Source organism: Symphalangus syndactylus, chromosome 14, assembly GCF_028878055.3.
Source record: "Symphalangus syndactylus isolate Jambi chromosome 14, NHGRI_mSymSyn1-v2.1_pri, whole genome shotgun sequence".
NCBI lineage: Eukaryota > Metazoa > Chordata > Mammalia > Primates > Hylobatidae > Symphalangus > Symphalangus syndactylus.
Window position 1 is genome coordinate 54,244,689 of NC_072436.2, and position 18,771 is coordinate 54,263,459.

Here is an 18,771-nt window from a genome sequence, read left to right on the forward strand (position 1 = left end):
CTTCAAAGCTGTCAGACAGGGTCGTTTAAGTCTGCAGAAGTTTCTGCTGCCTTTTGTTCTGCTCCCTGTTTCATTCATGATTTTTTTCTTGGTTGGCCTAGCTTAAAGCCTTACCAATTTTGTTAATGTTTTCAAAGAACCAACTTTTGTTTTCATTAATTTTCTTTTTTTTTCTTCTGGTCTATATTTCTAACAACCTGTATTGTTTCTTTCCTTCTTGCTTTGGGTTGTTCTTATTTTTCTAGTTTCTCTTTAAATGGTAGGTTAAGTTATTAATTTGAGATCTTTGTTTTAATATAGGCATGAATGGTTATAAATTTTCTTCTAGTATTGCTTTTTCTGTATTCCATAAAATATTTTGTGTGTTTTTCTTTCAAAATATTTTCTAGTTTCCCTTCTCACTTCTTGTCACACTGATTATGAAGGATTGTATATTTTTAATACCCACATATTTTCTGAGTTTTCCCAAATTTTTCAATTTCATATCCATTGAGGTTGAAGAACATACTTTGTATGACTCCAGTTCTTTTAAATTTATTGGAATTGTTTTATGACCTAACATCTAACATGATCTATCCTGGAAAATGTTCCATGTGCACTTGGGAAAAATGTGTATTCTGTTTTTGGGTGGAGGACTCTATAATTAGTTGCTAGTATTGTTCAAATTTCCTTGTTATTCTCTTATTGACCTTCTCTCTAGTTGTTCTACCTATGTTTGAAAGTGGGATATTGAATTCTCCAAATATTTTTATTGAATTTCTTCTTTATCCTTTCATCCTGTATGTTTTTATTTCCTGTCTTTTGGAGCTCTCTTGTTAGGTTCACGTATGTTTATGATTATGTCATCTTAATGGATTGATCCCTTTATTATTATTACATGTCTTTTTTTCTCTTGTAGCAATTTTTATCTTAAAGTCTGAATTTTTAAAATTTAGTTTTTAATGGTTGCTGTGAGAATTACAATTAACATCAACTTGTAATAGTTTAGTTTGGACTAATATCACCTATTCTTCAAATATTCTTCATGCCTTTTTTTCTCTCCTCTTCTGAGACTCCTGTTGTACAGATGGTGGTACTCTTCATGTGTTTTGTAATCACTCAGGCTGTTTTCATTTTTCTTCATTTTTATTTCTGTTTCCCAGACTGGATAATCTTAACCAACCTATTTTTGAGTTTGCTAATTCTTTCCTTTGCCTGCCAAAATATGCTATTGAGCCCCTCTGATGAATTGTTTATTTTAGTTATTGTACTTTTATGTCCAGAATTTCTATTTGCTTGCTTTTTCCAATTTCTTTCTCTTTATTGATATTTTCTATGTAGTGAAGTGTTGTTCTCATACTTTGTTTTTGCACGTGGTTTCCTTTTTTCCTTGAACATATTTAAAATAGCTGATTTAAAGTCTTCTAGTAAGTCCTATTCTCAGGGACTATTACTGTTGATTGCATTTTTTCCTATGTATGAGCCATACTTTCTTGTTTGTTTAAATCTGTTTGAAAACTGGGCAGTGGGAGGGGCTCATTTCAGTTACTGTGCTTTTCTATTTGGTTATTTTAATAATTTCTTTCTCTTCTTAATATTCTCCATTTGGTGTGACTTTTAGTTCTTTGAACATCATTTCCTTTAGTTCTTTGAATATATTTAATATAGCTGAATTAAATTATTTAGTAATTCCAAAACCTGGGCTTTCTCAAGGGCAGTTTCTATTAAATACTTTTTGTCCCTTTACACTTTTTTGTTTCTTTGTATGTCTCTCAATTTTTTGTTGAAAACTGGACAATTAACATATAAGATGGCAACTCTGGAAATTAGATTTTCCCCTCCCTAAGGTTTGTTGTTGTTTTTGTTGCAGTTTGCGTAGTGGCTTTCTGAACAAGTTATTTTAAATCTATATTATTTGTGGTGCATGGCTACTGAAGTCTCCGTGTGGTGAGCTTCATAGTCATCTAATGACTGAACAGAGATTTCCTTAAAAACCTGGAACCAGTAATTCTCCTAGTCTTTGTTGAGAGACGTGTATTTGCGTGCATATGTGTGTGTTGGGGCACGTCAAAACACTCAGCCAGGCAGTTGACAGCTGTTCCTTACCCTTCCCCCCCTGTTCACATAAAGCCTAGGGTCAGCCCCAGGTGTGAGAGCGTAGGGATGTCTCAGGTTTCTTCTGAGCACAAGCAGAGCCAGAGCCCGATGCACACACAGGACCTTCTAGATTGGCAGGAAGGTGTCAACACTTTTTACAGCCCCTGTGGACATCTTATTCCCAACTTTTCCTTTTAAACTTTTGGGTCTGCTTATTGTTTGGCCCATCTGTCATCTACCACACTGTTCTGCAACCAAATTTTTAAAAATTTCCCCTAAAGGTTTTTGACAACTGTTACCAGGGTCAAGGCTTTTCACAGTGGGAAAGCTCTGAGTCAGGTCAAATAAAAATAGCCTCCCAGGTGGGGCCTCACTGGGACTCACCACACAGATCAGATAAAGACAGTTCTCTGGAAATCAGGCTTTCGAGGAGCTCCAACATTGTTCTGCCACCCTTATTGCCTGTCAGGCTGCTGATTTTCACTGTGATTGGGCTGTTGGTTATAGTGCTGTCACAGAGCTGGAGAGAAGAGAATGAGAATAGAAAAGTTAAATGCCACATATTTCACTGTTCTTGTTGAGATTCAGCTTTTTAAAAATGCGTTAACATTCCGTGGATTGCTGCAAGCTTTTGGAGATTGCTGCAAGCTTTTGGTTAATTGCCAGCGTTCTTAGAAAGTTTATTCTGATGCTGCTAATTTTCTTGTTCTTTTTTTTTTTTTTCTTTTTTTTTTTTTATTATACTTTAGGGTTTTAGGGTACATGTGCACAATGTGCAGGTTTGTTACATATGTATCCATGTGCCATGTTGATTTCCTGCACCCATTAACTCGTCATTTAGCATTAGGTGTATCTCCTAATGCTGTCCCTCCCCCCTCCCCCCACCCCACAGCAGTCCCCGGAGGGTGATGTTCCCCTTCCTGTGTCCATGAGTTCTCATTGTTCAATTCCCACCTATGAGTGAGAACATGCGGTGTTTGGTTTTTTGTCCTTGCGATAGTTTACTGAGAATGATGTTTTCCAGTTTCATCCATGTCCCTACAAAGGACACGAACTCATCATTTTTTATGGCTGCATAGTATTCCATGGTGTATATGTGCCACATTTTCTTAATCCAGTCTATCGTTGTTGGACATTTGGGTTGGTTCCAACTCTTTGCTATTGTGAATAGTGCCGCAATAAACATACGTGTGCATGTGTCTTTATAGCAGCATGATTTATAGTCCTTTGGGTATATACCCAGTAATGGGATGGCTGGGTCAAATGGTATTTCTAGTTCTAGATCCCTGAGGAATCGCCACACTGACTTCCACAATGGTTGAACTAGTTTACAGTCCCACCAACAGTGTAAAAGTGTTCCTATTTCTCCACATCCTCTCCAGCACCTGTTGTTTCCTGATTTTTTAATGATGGCCATTCTAACTGGTGTGAGATGGTATCTCACTGTGGTTTTGATTTGCATTTCTCTGATGGCCAGTGATGAGGAGCATTTCTTCATGTGTTTTTTGGCTGCATAAATGTCTTCTTTTGAGAAGTGTCTGTTCATGTCCTCTGCCCACTTTTTGATGGGGTTGTTTGTTTTTTTCTTGTAAATTTGTTTGAGTTCATTGTAGATTCTGGATATTAGCCCTTTGTCAGATGAGTAGGTTGCAAAAATTTTCTCCCATTGTGTAGGTTGCCTGTTCACTCTGATGATAGTTTCTTTTGCTGTGCAGAAGCTCTTTAGTTTAATGAGATCCCATTTGTCGATTTTGGCTTTTGTTGCCATTGCTTTTGGTGTTTTAGACATGAAGTCCTTGCCCACGCCTATGTCCTGAATGGTATTGCCTAGGTTTTCTTGTAGGATTTTAATGGTTTTAGGTCTAACATATAAGTCTTTAATCCATCTTGAATTAATTTTTGTATAAGGTGTAAGGAAGGGATCCAGTTGCAGCTTTCTACATATGGCTAGCCAGTTTTCCCAGCACCATTTATTAAATAGGGAATCCTTTCCCCATTTCTTGTTTTTGTCAGGTTTGTCAAAGATCAGATAGTTGTAGCTATGCGGCATCATTTCTGAGGGCTCTGTTCTGTTCCATTGATCTATGTCTCTGTTGTGGTACCAGTACCATGCTGTTTTGGTTACTTCTTGTTAGAATTTTCAAATGTCCCTAACTTTGCCGTTTTCACTGACAATACTCTCTGTTGCTTTTTTTTCTTCTCCTGTACTATTTTGTTTCTTCAAACTGTTCTCAACTTTTGCTGTCAAAACCAGTTGATTGAATTAACATTGATAATGGCATGTAGGTCCTGAAATTAAATTTCATTATCTTAATATTATAAATATTAACCCGTTTAAGAATCACTATTACAAAAACATTTCGAAGATAAACTGTTGAGCAGGTAGAACTAATTACCAGAATTTATCATTAGCTATTTCGTTTTTTAATACAGATTCTTATTGAGATCATTTTAGAATCATATACTGTTATAAGAAGTTATACAGAGAGATCCTGTGTAGCCTGTACTTGGTTCCTCCCAATGGCAATATCTTGACAAAGAATACTACAGAGTCACAACCAGGATTTTGATCTTTTGATAGGAATGGGTATTTCATTTTCACCATCCTGATATTGTGGCTTTCATTTCCATTTCCCTGATGGTTAATGATGTTGAACATCTTTTCACTTGCTTATTGGATTGTTCTTTTCTGTTTGTTTTTGAGTTCTTTGTATAGCCTAGATCTTTAGACTTTTGTTAAATATGTAGTTTGCAAATATTTTATACCTTTTTGTAGTTTGTCCTGTCCTACTCTTATCAGGGTCATGTGAAGGGCAAAGTTTTAAATTTTGAATGAGGTACAACAATTTATCATTTTTTTTTCTGGATTGTGCTTTTGATGTCAACTCTAGGAACACTGCCAAACCTTGGATCCTGAAGATCTTCTCCTCTATCCTTTTTAAAAAGTTGTATAGTTTTACATTTTAAATTTAGAGCAGTGATGTATTTTGAGTTAATTTTTGTATAAGTTGTAAGGATTAGGTCAGGGTTCTTTAAAAAAAAAATATTGTTTTGGCCTATAGACGTCTCATTGCTTCTGTGCTATTTGTCGGAAAAGCTGTTCTTCCAATGAATTGCTTTTGCAGTTTTGTCAAAACCAGTGAGGCATATATGGTTCCGTTTCTAGGTGTTCTACTCTCTGCAAGTGATTTATGTGTCTGTCCCTCTGCCAATATCACACTGCTTTGGTTACTGAAGTTACGCAGTAAGACATAATGTCTGGTGGAGTGATTCCTCTCACTTTATTCTTATTTTTGAAGATTGTTCTTAGCAATTCTAGGGTTTGTTCCTAATTTTTTGTATAAGTTTGTCAACAAAAAATTATCCTGGGATTTTTATAGGGTTTACATTAAACCCACAGATCAATTTGTGAAGAATTAACATCTTTACATTTTGAGTCTTTTAATCCATGAATATAGTGTGTCTTCTTGTTTATGTAGGTCTTCTTTGATTTCTTTCATCAGCATTTTGTATATTTTGGTACATATATCCTGTGCATGCTTTCTTAGATTTATATCTGAAGTACTTCATTTTATTTGGAGTCATTGTAAATGGCGTTGTAAATGGCATTTTAATGTTGATTTTTGCATATTCATTGTTAGTATATAGAAATGTACTGGATTTCAGGATTTAGACCTTGTATTCTGCAACTTTGCTATAGGTACTTATTACCTTTAAGAAGGACTTTTCTTTTTGAGTCCTTGGGGTCTTTACATAAACAAGTATGTAGACTGCAATTAGGGAGCTTTATTTCCTTTCCAGTGTGTTCGTCTTTTTTTTTCCTTGCCTTGTTAAAGTGGCCAGAACTTCTAGCACATGTTGAATAGAGTGAGAGCCACATCCTTGACATGTTCCCAGTCTCAGGGCCTATATATTCAGTCTTTTACCAGTAAGAAGGATATTACCTAGAGGTTGAGATGGAGGTAGTTCTACATTTCTCCTATCTTCTTGAGAGTTTTTATCATGAAGAGGTGTTGGGTTTTGTCAAATACTTTTTCTGTGTCAGTTGATACGATCATGTGTTTTTCCTCTTTAGCCTGTTGATGGGGTGAATTACAATGATCAGTTTTTTAATTTTGTGTGAGTCTTGCACAACCGTGAATAAAAGTCACTTGGTCATGACGCATAATTTTATACAATGCTGGGTTCAATTTGTAATATTTTTTTTGTCTAAGTTAATGAGTTGTAGTTTTTAAAATAACATGTATGTAGCATAAAACTTACCATTTGTAACTATTTTAAGTGTACAATTCAGTAGCATTAATCACAATGTTATACAAACACCACCATTCTTTTTTCATTACCCTAGAGACTCAGTAACCATTAAGCCACAACTCTTCACTTCCCCCTACCCTGTTGTCCAGTAACCTCTAATCTACTTTCTGTCCCCGTGAATTTGCTTGTTCTAGATTTTTCGTGTGAGTAGGAGCACAGTATTTGCCCTTTTTTGTCTAGCTTATTTCACTTAGTATAATATTTTCAAGGTCCATCCATGTTGTAGCATATATCAGAATTTCATTCTTTTTATGACTGAATAATATTTCATTATGTAACTGCCATGTTGATCCATTCATCTGTGATGGATACTTGGTGTTTCTGTTTGGAGATTTTGGGTACTGTAGTCATGCATCACTCAATGTGGAAAACCTCCTAAGTGGTGTTGGGCCATTTAATCATTGTACTAACATAGAGTGTACCTACACAAACCTAGGTGGTATAGCCTACTACACACCTAAGGTATATGATACAGCCTAATGCTCCTAGACTGCAAGCCTGTACAACATGTTACTATACTGAATACTGTAGGCAGTTGTAACACAATGGCAAGTTTTCGTGTATCTAAACATAGAAAAGGGTACAGTAAATACAGTATTATAATCTTACGGAGCCACCATCATATATGCAGTGCATCGTTCACCAAAACATTACGTGGTACATGACTGCATTTAAATACTTTAGCAGTCAGCCTATTTAGGTTTATCATATAGGTCCTGACTAGGGCCTACTGTTTTGGGCTGTAGTTCCAATAATAGCTTAGTTTTTAGAGCATTTGCAGTGTGAGCTTCAGAGTTTTAGTGATTTTCTGATACTGAAGCTGCTAAGAGTAGTTGGTGGTTCTTGAGCATTAGTTCTACATTTTATAACTGAAGTTTACAGATCTTTTTAGATGACTTAGATACCTTAGGATAAGATGAAAATTAATTATGGTATTTTGTCTTTAGCTGTAAAATTAATTCTGAAAAACCTTTCTGGCTCATCTTTTTAGATGTATGGTGTATATCCTGCACATCTGAATTACATAGGATTATATTTTGAGTTTTAGTAAACAACATGGGCATAGCTTCTTTAGGAAGTTGATGATATTGAATGGTCTTGATAAAATTAAAATATGGTTTATATGAGTTTCCTTGTACTTTTAATGTGGCAAGAAGACAGGTATACATTACATTTTTCAGATAATAAAACTAATGAGGGAAGAAACAAAGCTTTGATCATAAAATGTCTTTAAGCTCGAAGGGACCCATATGGACCTAGTCTAGGATGTTTTAAAATTGCTATTGAACCCTTTGTTGAAACAAAATATTGAGCAAGTGTAACTATAAAAGAGATATTGATGTCTTTAACAATGTTGAATTCTAAAATAGCAGTGTCTTTTTTTTTTTTTTTTTTTAAAGACAGGGTCTTGTTCTGTCACCCAAGCTGGAGTGCAGTGGCACTATCTCAGCCCACTGCAACCTCTGCCCCCTGGGCTCAAGCACAATGTCATTATCGTAACCAGAATTTCTTCTCTTACGTTTTTCAGACTTGCTGCTAGGCACAGATTATTGACAAGCAAACCAGGAACTTTTACAGATTGTGATAAGAGTTAAGATATGGAATATAATAGAGGATAACCAGGCTGCTCTGAGAAGCCAAGGAGGGCCACACTGTGAGTGGAGTCAAGCCTGAGACTTGAAGGAGAAGACGACGCCAGCCATAACAACAGCATGCTAGGCAAGGTGGCTCTGAAACACAGCTTTGGGGAGCCTCCTGAGGCCTGCCTGTGTGGCCCTTTCTTCTCTTCCTGGTTTTTGTAGGAGAAAGTTTAAAAATCACCGATGTGACTAGTCCAGCCTTCTCCTTTTGTGGGTTAGGAGACTGTGAAGGCTAGAAGGTAAAGATGTGCAATGACAACCTAGGTTCCTAATGCCTGATACCACCCCCCACAATATGGCATATATTTTTCTGCTAGTTATTTATAGCATTTTTTTCATGAGTTATTTTAGATGTATTAAAATCACAAATTATATTTATTCATCAGTTGTAATATTCAGAAAATATCTTCACCTAAAAGAAAAAACAAAAACTTAGTAGACAAAGATTTGTCTTTAAAGTGAAAGATATTTTTAATCTTAACTAAATGAAATAGGGAAGTAAACAGTTTGTGAACTTCTGTTTTGAAAGCAAGTGTTCCTATTTTGAAACAACTGACACATTGACATTTTTACACTGATTATAAATGGCTTTGTTACTCACAGACAGCTTAGAGATGTGGGTCGGTGTGAGGAGCTTAAAGTAGATCTTACTGAGTCCAGCTTCAGAGTAAATGTGAGTAGAATCATAAAAGCCAGAAATGTAAATCCCTTCCTTTCCTTTATAAATCTTCCTTTCCTCACTTACTGTCAGAAATATATGCCCAATTAAAAAAATTTGGTTGCTAAAAGGTGCTGTTAGTCATGAGCATTCTGTAAAATTTATTTTGAAAGTAAATAGGGATGGGTTTAGAAGCACAGATTCACATTGCCAAAATTCATACTTTAGCCACTTTCTTGCTGAGTGTATCTCACTGTGTCTATTTCTTTACCTTAAAATGGGATCATAATGTCTGTGTCATAGGGTTAGTTTGTTGTTTTTTTTATTATTAATTTTTTTTTGCACACAAAACAAACATTTTCTAAAAATACATACAAACAAAAAGATGCGTATCAAACATATTAGGAAGGTTGCACATGGGAAGACGGGGAATAGAAATGGGGAGTGGGAATTAAAGAAAATAAATGAGAGAGGGACTTTATATGGATCAATGATAATAACTCAATCCTCTATTTGACAAAGAAGAAGGAGAAGGAAGAGGAAGAAAAAGAAAGTGGGATAAAGGGTCAGAAAGGGAGGAAAATAGAAAAAATTAGAGTATGACTCCAGGGTAGACCTGTTTTGTTGTCACTGGGTTGGTTGGTTGGTTTGTCTGTTGTATTTTTCATAGTTTCGCCATGTTGGCCAGGCTGGTCTCGAACTCCTAGCCTGAAGTGATCAACCCGCCCCGGCCTCCCAGAGTGCTGGGACTACAGGCGTGAGCCACCACGTCCAGCCCCCACATTGCTTCTGGCCTCTGTGGTAGACCTCCCAGACGGGGCAGTCGGGCAGAGGCGCTCCCCACATCCCAAACGGGGCGGCCGGGCAGAGGCGCTCCTCACTTCCCAGACGGGGTGGCCGGGCAGAGACGCTCCTCACTTCTTCCCAGAGGGGCGGCCGGGCAGAGGCGCTCCTCACTTCTTCCCAGACGGGGTGGCCGGGCAGAGGCGCTCTTCACTTCTTCCCAAACGGGGCGGCCGGGCAGAGGCGCTCCTCACTTCCCAGACGATGGGTGGCCGGGCAGAGGCGCTCCTCACTTCCCAGACGGGGCGGCTGGGCAGAGACGCTCCCTACCTCCCAGACGGGGCGGCGGCCGGGCAGGGGCTGCAATCCCAGCACCCTGGGAGGCCAAGGCAGGCGGCTGGGAGGCGGAGGCTGCAGCGAGCCAACACCACGCCACTGCACTCCAGCCCAGGCAACACCAAGCACTGAGTGAGCGAGACTCCGTCTGCAGTCCCAGCACCTCGGGAGGCCGAGGCGGGCAGAGCACTCGGGGTCAGGAGCTGGAGACCAGCCTGGCCAACATGGCGAAACCGCGCCTCCAGCCAAAGGAGAAAAAGCAGGCAGCGGTGGTGGCGCGCGCCGGCAATCCCAGGCAGCCCGCAGGCCGGAGCAGGAGAATCAGGGGAGCCGGAGGCAGGGAGTCTGCAGCGAGCCGACTAGATTCCAGCCTGGGCCACAGAGGGAAGAAAAGAAAAGAAAAAAGAAAAGAGAAGGGAAGGGAAGGGGAAAGGGACGGGGAAAGGGAAGAGGAAAGGAAAGGAAAGGAAGGGGTCATAGGGTTAGTTTGAATTTTAACAACAGTGATCAGTAATTATTAGTTTATTTTTATTTCAATTACATTTGTTTGATGCTTGAACTAGGGAACATCAGGAAAGTTTGGGATTCATTAACAGCATAAAATTAGGGGAAATATTTTTGGGAGAGGAAGCTGTTACTAGTTGTGGTTTTGAATATGGAGATGTGATGACTTACTTTTGTTACATTTTATAGCTTAATAACTTTGCATGTGAAATGATTAAGTCTATATCTAGTGTTCTATTTTTTAGGCATATAATTGAAAGGTATTATAATTGGCTGTTTAAAGCAAAATATGTTAATTTGTTTTATGCCAGAGTTGAATCCTATTTATCTCTACATCTTTTAAGGAAAGCCAGCGATGTGTAACATAGTATTTTCCTTTTGAGACTTTGTAATCAGCTGCTATTAATTTTTTTAACTAACATTCATATTTTTAACATAACTTATACTTTTAAAAATATGAATTCATAATTCACAATAGAATTTTTATATATTTTTGAAGCTTCTAATTTAAAAAGCAGTATACCTAAACTACTGCCTTTATGTAGTTCTCTTCAGTTAGATCAGTATTTCTTGTGGCTCGATGGTGGGAACTCATTCAGTGGTCGTTCTATTGGAGCTCTAATAGCAGCCACCTATAGCTTGCTTCCAGTTGTTTCTTGTTGGTTTCCTCTGCCAATTAGACATAAAGCTTCTAATTAGAGGCCCTGACTTTATGTCTTTTATATTGCGAGCATCTGGCTGTTCAGTTATTTCTTGTTAGTTCATTATATTCTTATGTCAATAAATTTGTCTTCAGTAGGGAATAACCAAAAAATTCTCTGGATCCTGTGAAATTTCAGTTTGTGTTAAAAAATGGGGGGAACAGGTGAGGAATGGGATGGGTGAGCTGAGCAGAGCCTTTTATATTCATAGTCCTTTCTTCTAACGAGTTTATCACTTTACTTAGAGACATTCTAAGTACACTGTGTCAGTAATTCTGTTGGAGCCATTAGCTCTGATCTTGATATTGAAATTCCACTATAAGCCAGGACTAGAGATAACATAACCAGAAAAAGGTCATTTGCATCAGTAAGTACAAATGCCAGTGCTTATTGTACCTGAGCAAAAAGGTGGGACATCATTCATGCTTTCAGTATTTATTGAATATTCTCTATATGCCACAGACTGGTAGGGGATGAATAGAAGTGGAGCAGGTCGGCACTGTCATTGAAGAGAAACATGGGAAATGGAGGACAGGAGTTTTCCCAAAATAAAATCAGGATGTGACTACTAGACTAAGGAGAAAAGGATGCTTGGCAGGCAGAAAAAACATCCAACAAGGTAATGTAATCTAATTAACTAGTATCTTATTCTGCCGCTTGACTGTCCACTTTTGTCATACCGCAACAGCCAGGTACATATGTGGGACACTGAGTGTCTTCCCTGAATTCCAAAAGACCAACAAATGGGAGTCAGCGAATTCCATATTAAGCCAAATGAAGTATCACATAGTTGAAATTCTGCATGTGAAATTTGTCCCTTTTCTCCCATTTATTCGGCAATTTATAGCAGTATGGGTTTATGGATATTTATTTTATACTTTGGGCTACATCTAGTACTACTTCATTTTGTTGCTCAGATTGTTTCAGCTTTGGTCATTTGGGAGCTCTTTCTGTTGATTCTTACCTTCCTTTCTCTATCCCCATCAGTGTAGGATTTGGGTGGTTTTCTCTGTTTTTTACTTTCCTGCACTATAGGATGCTCCATTCTCATCTCGTGTATTTCCTGCCCCTGTCCTCAAATCAGCCATTGCTCCAGGAAGCCCTGGTTTCTTTTATTGGAAAATAATATTAGAACACAAGATCTGAGTTCCAGGTGTGTTCTTTGCTATTGGCATGTCATTGCTTTAGGCCCTTAGAGCTGACAGAGCAAGGAAATACATGTATGTATACTAACCTATGAATATAAACATCTATAAATATTCTTATATGTATGTAATGATCTATATGTTTCACTAAACATGAATTCATACTGATATCACCGACTCTCAACCATTACCACCTGGATCATTTTGGCCTCCCCCCCCCGCCCCGTTTCTGTATAAATTGCTATTCCAACAGTGAGACACCTGGTTCCCAGTATCCACCATCTGTGTTCTTAATTGTTCGATTTCAGTGTACATGTATGGTGGCATCAGAATGGTTAACCCAAACTCCTGTGGGAAAAAGCATTATCAACTAGAATACATTGCATATGTATGGTTTCTTTTGCCTTTAGTCTTACATGTTCTACTCACTTCCAGAATTACTTAGGTGAGCACTCTCCCCTCTCCCCCCACTTCAGTAAGATTGATTCATTCATTTGTAATACAGTTAAATTGTTTTGTCATATTATGCATTCCATCCTGGAGCCTCCCAGTCTCCTAAATTATTTTTAAAATTTGCATACATTTAGATTCATTTTTTGTGCTGTGAAGTTCTGTTTTGACAAATGCATCATGTCCTGTGTCCATCATTACAATTTGATAAAGAATGGTTTTACCACCCTAAAATATATTTGTGCTTCACTTATTCAACCTTTCCCATCTCCCCCGATCTCCTAGCAACCACTGATCTTTTTACTATCTCCGTAATTGTGCCTTTTCCAGAATGTCATGTACTTGGAAGCATACAGTATGTGGCCTTTTCTTTTAGTAATATTCCATTGTATAGATATACCACAGTTTGTCTATTCACCTTTGATGGCCATCTTGACTATGCTCTGATTTTGGTGATTATGAATAAAGCTGCTTTAAGGGATTGTATGTAGATTTTTGTATGTAAGGTTTCAAATCAGTTCAGTAAATACTAGGAGCATGATCGCCAGATTGTATGGTATAACTATGTTAGCTTTTAAATATATTACCTTTGCATTGCTGTTTCTTGGACCAGAATAATCTTTTGCTATTTTCCCTGCCCACTTCCTCACCAAATCCCTTTGACTGTTGATCCCAGGTCATATCATCACTACAAAAGAGCAGATGATACCGAATTTCAGCTGATCATTTCTTGGGGGAAATATAATACTGTAGTGATCTTTTCTGTATGCTTTTGATATTTTCAATTAATCTATCAGGGAAAATAATTAGTTGCATCTTGTTGAATTTGACTATTTTGTGCTTTCTCATAATATAACAGTAATGGATATTTTGAAGGTGATGCATATAGCCTGTAGGTTGTTGAAGTTACTTTGTTATTTGTTTTATTTTAAAGTATTCCTTAGTTTGTAAAATTCTGAAGTATTAGTCATATTTTTCTTTTTAACCATCACCATTAAGCAGTCCATTTTTAAATATAAAATTGTATGAACTAACTTTAAGGTCAAAGATGTTATGAAAATCAAATTTATGTTCCTGTAAGTGATGGTGTGTTCTGTTTTCTTCACAGCATTAATTCAGTCAGAGAGCATAATAGAAGTACTGCGTTTTGATGATGGAGGGCTACTACAGGTAATTTTTTTTTAAGTAGAAAAGTTATTATTAAGCCTTGAATAATATCTGGTTATTATTTTTCGTTTAAAAATGTAATTGGTTTATCTGAAATATATTTATATTTTATGAGCTTTGATGATAGGTCAGTAGTCTTTAGTAATATAAAAACCTCTGTAGTTACATGAGTTATCTTTTATATTAAATATTTCTTTAAAATGCAAACTCATTGTGGTATTAAAACCTTGTAAATAAGTACATCATCAGTCTGTGGCAAGTGTTTGTGCCTGTGGATCTGAGGGGAAGGGGTCAGATCAGGACCTGGGGTTCTCTTCAGATCAGGAGCAGGGGTTCTCTGAGTATGAATTCAGATGGAGGATCTCAAAATATTTATCTAGAAGAGAACCTCTCTAGAGAGAATAAGTACTATAGATTTTACCTATACTGTACTTCTACTTGCTATCCTAAGTCACATCATTAAATATACATAAAATTTGAAAGTGTAATCCAATAAATATCTTGTCCTTCCTTTCAGACCTAGTTCAGATATCACCATGAAGCCTATTTCAGGCTTCCCAGCTAAAAATGAGAATTTCAGAGCTGAAAGAGAAAGTAAATGCCATCTTAACTAACCCTCTGATTTCTTATGGCTAGGTGTTTTCTCCTTTCTTACAAACTTTTATCATATTCTGTGCTTGTCCTTAATGACTTTGTAATGATAACATTTGTTTTTCAAGTAACATGCCGTTTGCTAGCATGACTGATAATTTTTTAATTAGTTTTATATTCAAGGGAAAACAATGCTTAGATTAGGAAAGGTGATCAAGATCCCGTGACTTTGTGGTACTGTCACGAGAATCCCAGTATTCTCCTTCCAGATGTGATTGTTAGTCTCTTTATTACTTAGTACTACCTATAGTATTTTTAATTTATTTATAACTAAGTGACCTAAATAATTTTGGAAAAATATTTCCCGTAGTTTATAATAAAGGCAAGAAAGTAAAAATTAAAATTAAATCAAGACAATAGAGAAAATAATTATACTAGGGACATGGAACAAGATTTTTACTTGCATTTTAGCATACATTTAGATTACATTTTATACATTAAGCCAGATGAAGAGAGCAAGAAAAAAAGTGATAGATTTTAAGAATCTTTTTCTCTGGCAATGAAGCTAGTAAGTCTTTTGGAAGACAAACTTCTCTTCCTTCTAAATTTTTAAATAAATTTATCATTCTTATCTTTACGTAAGAGGTGTTGAGAAATGTAATAGACAGTGGTTGCATAGTATTTGCCTAGAGTCAGCTTTGTATACTTTAAAACGGAATAAAAACTGAACATAATGAGCTCTAATTTTATAAAGCCTTCCTACTAAAAAATGATCTTAAGTCTCTTTTTTCTAGTTCTTTAATCTGTTTCAAGATGAGAACTTGGAGAACCTATGGGAACAAATGTTTTAAATATCTCCCTTTAGGTGGTTGTTTACAGGATCTAGATGGCAGGCAAATCAGGACTGAATTTCTGGAAAATTCCCTAAGTGTGGTTGCTCTATTGATTGAGGAAGGATTTGTGTCTTTTAGGAACTGGACATCTAGGTTGCAGGTTGATAATCCATTCTAAAAATTCTGGAGCGTGATTTGTATTTTTGCTGAGGGAGGCTGCTAATCTGTATCTAGATGGAGTTGGCTATGGAAAAGCTTGTGAACTGGGATGTGATTCACTGTCTTTGGATCTGCTCAGATACTTGGACAGGAGCTTGGGTGAGACCTCAGAATTCTGTGGCAAAGGTAATTTTGGTCTAGAAAAACGTTGAGGGCAAGTAGTATCAATTGGTTACTTAAGCCACAAAGAAACCTAAGACTCCTACGGAATGTCTAATATTGAGATGCTATATAACATAGTATATGACCCCTAAATAGCTGAATATAAGACCCTTTTGAATAGATGTTAAATTGTTCATTGTAATGTTGAAGAGTGTTTCTCAGAAACAATTTTTATTTTGACATAATGTTATCTTTTTCTGACTATAATTTACCAATAGGTTTAACGATTTTAAATAACTCCTGGTTCTTATGCTATGATTAGAACAGAAAAATGTACATGTAGCATTTCTATGGCAGAATATATATATCCTTTCTCTAATTTAAATTTAAGCTAAAGCAGGGAGAGTGTCAAAGCAACAACCTTGTTTTACATTATTTAAAATGTGAATTTTGCCCAAGAACATTCATTCTTAGATCTGGAATTCATGTACATTCATGTGGCTTGGCTCATAGTAATTGTTTTTTTTTTTTTTTTTTTTGAGACGGGGTCTCGCACAGTCACCCAGGCTGGAGTGCAGCAGCGCGATCTCGGCTCACCACAAGCTCTGCCTCCCGGGTTCACACCATTCTCCTGCCTAGGCCTCCCAAGTAGCTGGGACTGCAGGCGCCCACCACCATGCCCAGCTAATTTTTTTTGTATTTTTAGTACAGACGGGGTTTCACCATGTTAGCCAGGATGGTCTCAATCTCCTGACCTCGTGATCCGCCCACCTTAGCCTCCCAAAGTGCTAGGATTACAGATGTGAGCCACCGCGCCTGACCAACTCATAGTAATTTTTTTAATCCTCAAAAATCAACTGATAAGAAATCAGTAAAAAATAAATTTTAAAAATTGCCAAAAAGATTAGACTTGTTTTCTTTATTTTTAGATAAGGAAAATTAGGTTTATGGAAGTTAAATAACTTATTCTGTAGTACTCAATTGCTAGAGCAGGAATCCAGTATCCAGTAAGTACCATACTCACCATGTCTAATTTCAAAACTCTCCACGACATGATGCATGTGGCAGTGCTCTCAGATATTCCATGGGTTCGCACTTGTTATGAATAGAAATTATAACCCCCACAGATCATGTTTTCTGTAGTTGATGCTTTGGCCATTGTCATTCCTGTTTGGCTGGACTAAGATTTAGCATCCAGAATACATAAAGATCAGACAGTTCCTAAGATGACACGGACTCTGAGGAATCTGCATCTCAACAGAAGAAATCCACTTTAAGGCTATAACCACAGGATGCCCTGGTCAGATATCTCAAACCATCATTCCCATCCTAACTGATCAGAATGGTTGGCTCTTCTAACCTGTTCCTTTGAAAGATTATAAAATGGAATAGCAAAAGATTCTTTCATTTACAAGCGTAATTTAATAAACCTGAATCTGCTTCCTAATCTAACTTTCTTTTTAAAAAAAATAGAGGCAGGGGTGGACGCAGTGGTTCACGCCTGTAATCCCCACACCTTGGGAGGCTGAGCCGGGTCGATCGCTTGAGTCCAGGAGTTCAAGACCAGCCTGCGAAATACAGGGAAACCTTGTCTCTATAAAAAAATACAAAAAACTAGCCAGGTGTGTTGGCACACACCTGTGGTCCCAGCTACTCTGGTGGCTGAGGCAGGAGGATCGCTTGAGCCTGGGAGGTCGAGACTGCAGTGAGCTGTGATTGTGCCACTGTACTCCAGCCTGGGCAGCAGAGTGAGATCCTGTCTCAACAACTACAAAAAAGTGTTCCCTGAGTTCAAGTCCCTTAAATTTATTTTGCACCTCATTTTAAAAGGGGGGGTTGAGAGTCCTGAGCTAAAGTGGTGGGCAAAGCCCCCATTATTGCCCAGCCATTCCTCCTCTAAGAGGTTCACGCCCTTGGCCAAAGTCCTCCAAACCTGGAGCATCGCAGCCCCAGCTCTGCATTGGAATCACCTTGAGAGCTTTAAAGATTTCTGGTGACAGGTAATTTCCTAAGGGCATTACAGGAACAAACTCACCTGGGCCTCACCAGCAACTGATGGCACAGTACCCAAGTGTCCCATTGTACAGGTGGTGGGATGTGGTGGGGACAGGGGCCAGGTGTACCACAGGCAGGGAGATGGTGGCTGAGCTGGGGTAAAGAATGCATGACTGTCCCCACAGGGCCAGTGGACCCCCACGTCCTGACCTTGGAGGTCCAGAGAGCACATCAGAGCTTGGCCAGCATACAGAGCTCCACGGCTGACTGACCACACAGGTCATAGAGACAGGGTCTCAGTCTGTCTCTATGTCTCAGGCTGGTGTCTCTATGTCTCAGGCTGGTGTGCAGTGGCGCAGTGACAGCTCACTGCAACCTTGACCTCCCGGGCCCAAGTGAACCTCCCGCCTCAGACTCCAGAGTAGCTGGGACTATAGGCACACGCCAACATACCCATCTACTCTTTTGTAGTTTTTATAGAGACAGAGGTGTATGTTGCCCAGGCTGGCCTTGAATTCCTAGCCTCAAGCCATCTTCTCGCCTTGGTCTCCCAAAGTGCAGGGATTACAGATGTGAGTCACCATGCTCAGCCTCTAACTTTTTTTTTTTTTTTGAGATGGGGTCTCGCTCTGTCACCCAGGCTGGAGTGCGGTGGCACAATCTTGGCTCACTGCAAGCTCTGCCTCCCGGGTTCATGCCATTCTCCTGCCTCAGCCTCCTGAGTTGCTGGGACTACAGGCACCCGCTACCACGCCCGACTAATTTTTTGTATTTTTAGTGGAGACAGGGTTTCACTGTGTTAGCCAGGATGGTCTCGACCTCCTGACCTTGTGATCCACCCGTCTCGGCCTCCCCAAGTGCGGGGATTACAGGTGTGAGCCACCGCTCCTGGCCTAATCTAACTTTTTTATATGAAGATAAAGCTCAGGAAAAAAGCTAGCTCTGTATTTTTTTCACTATCCTGCCAGAATAGTAAACAGAATTTTAAAATTTTGGAAAGCAAGCTCTAGAATGTTTGTGAGTTGAAAACACAAACAGAATTTTGTCTTTTTTTTTTTTTTTTTTTTTTTTTAAAGGAAGTGTCTTGCTCTGTTACCCATTCTGGAGGCCAGTGGCACAATCATGGCTCACTGTTGTCTCAACCTTCCAGGCTCAAGTGACCCTCTGCCCTCAGCCTCTCAAGTAGCAGGGACTACAGGCACATGCCACCACATCTGGCTAATTATTAATTTTTTATAGAGGTAGAGTCTCACTGTG

The 18,771-nt window shown here is 38.3% G+C and overlaps 1 protein-coding gene across 4 annotated transcripts in view; it reads left to right on the forward strand.

Moving 5' to 3' along the window:
• Window positions 1–18,771, forward strand: part of TMEM131 (transmembrane protein 131) — a 254,572-nt gene that overhangs the window by 60,613 nt on the left and 175,188 nt on the right. For all 4 annotated transcript variants that reach the window (XM_055241870.2, XM_055241869.2, XM_063616805.1 and 1 more), the window contains exon 2: window positions 13,716–13,777. In XM_055241870.2, the coding sequence (XP_055097845.1) occupies window positions 13,716–13,777 (62 nt within the window). The remainder of the gene's footprint in view (window positions 1–13,715; window positions 13,778–18,771) is intronic.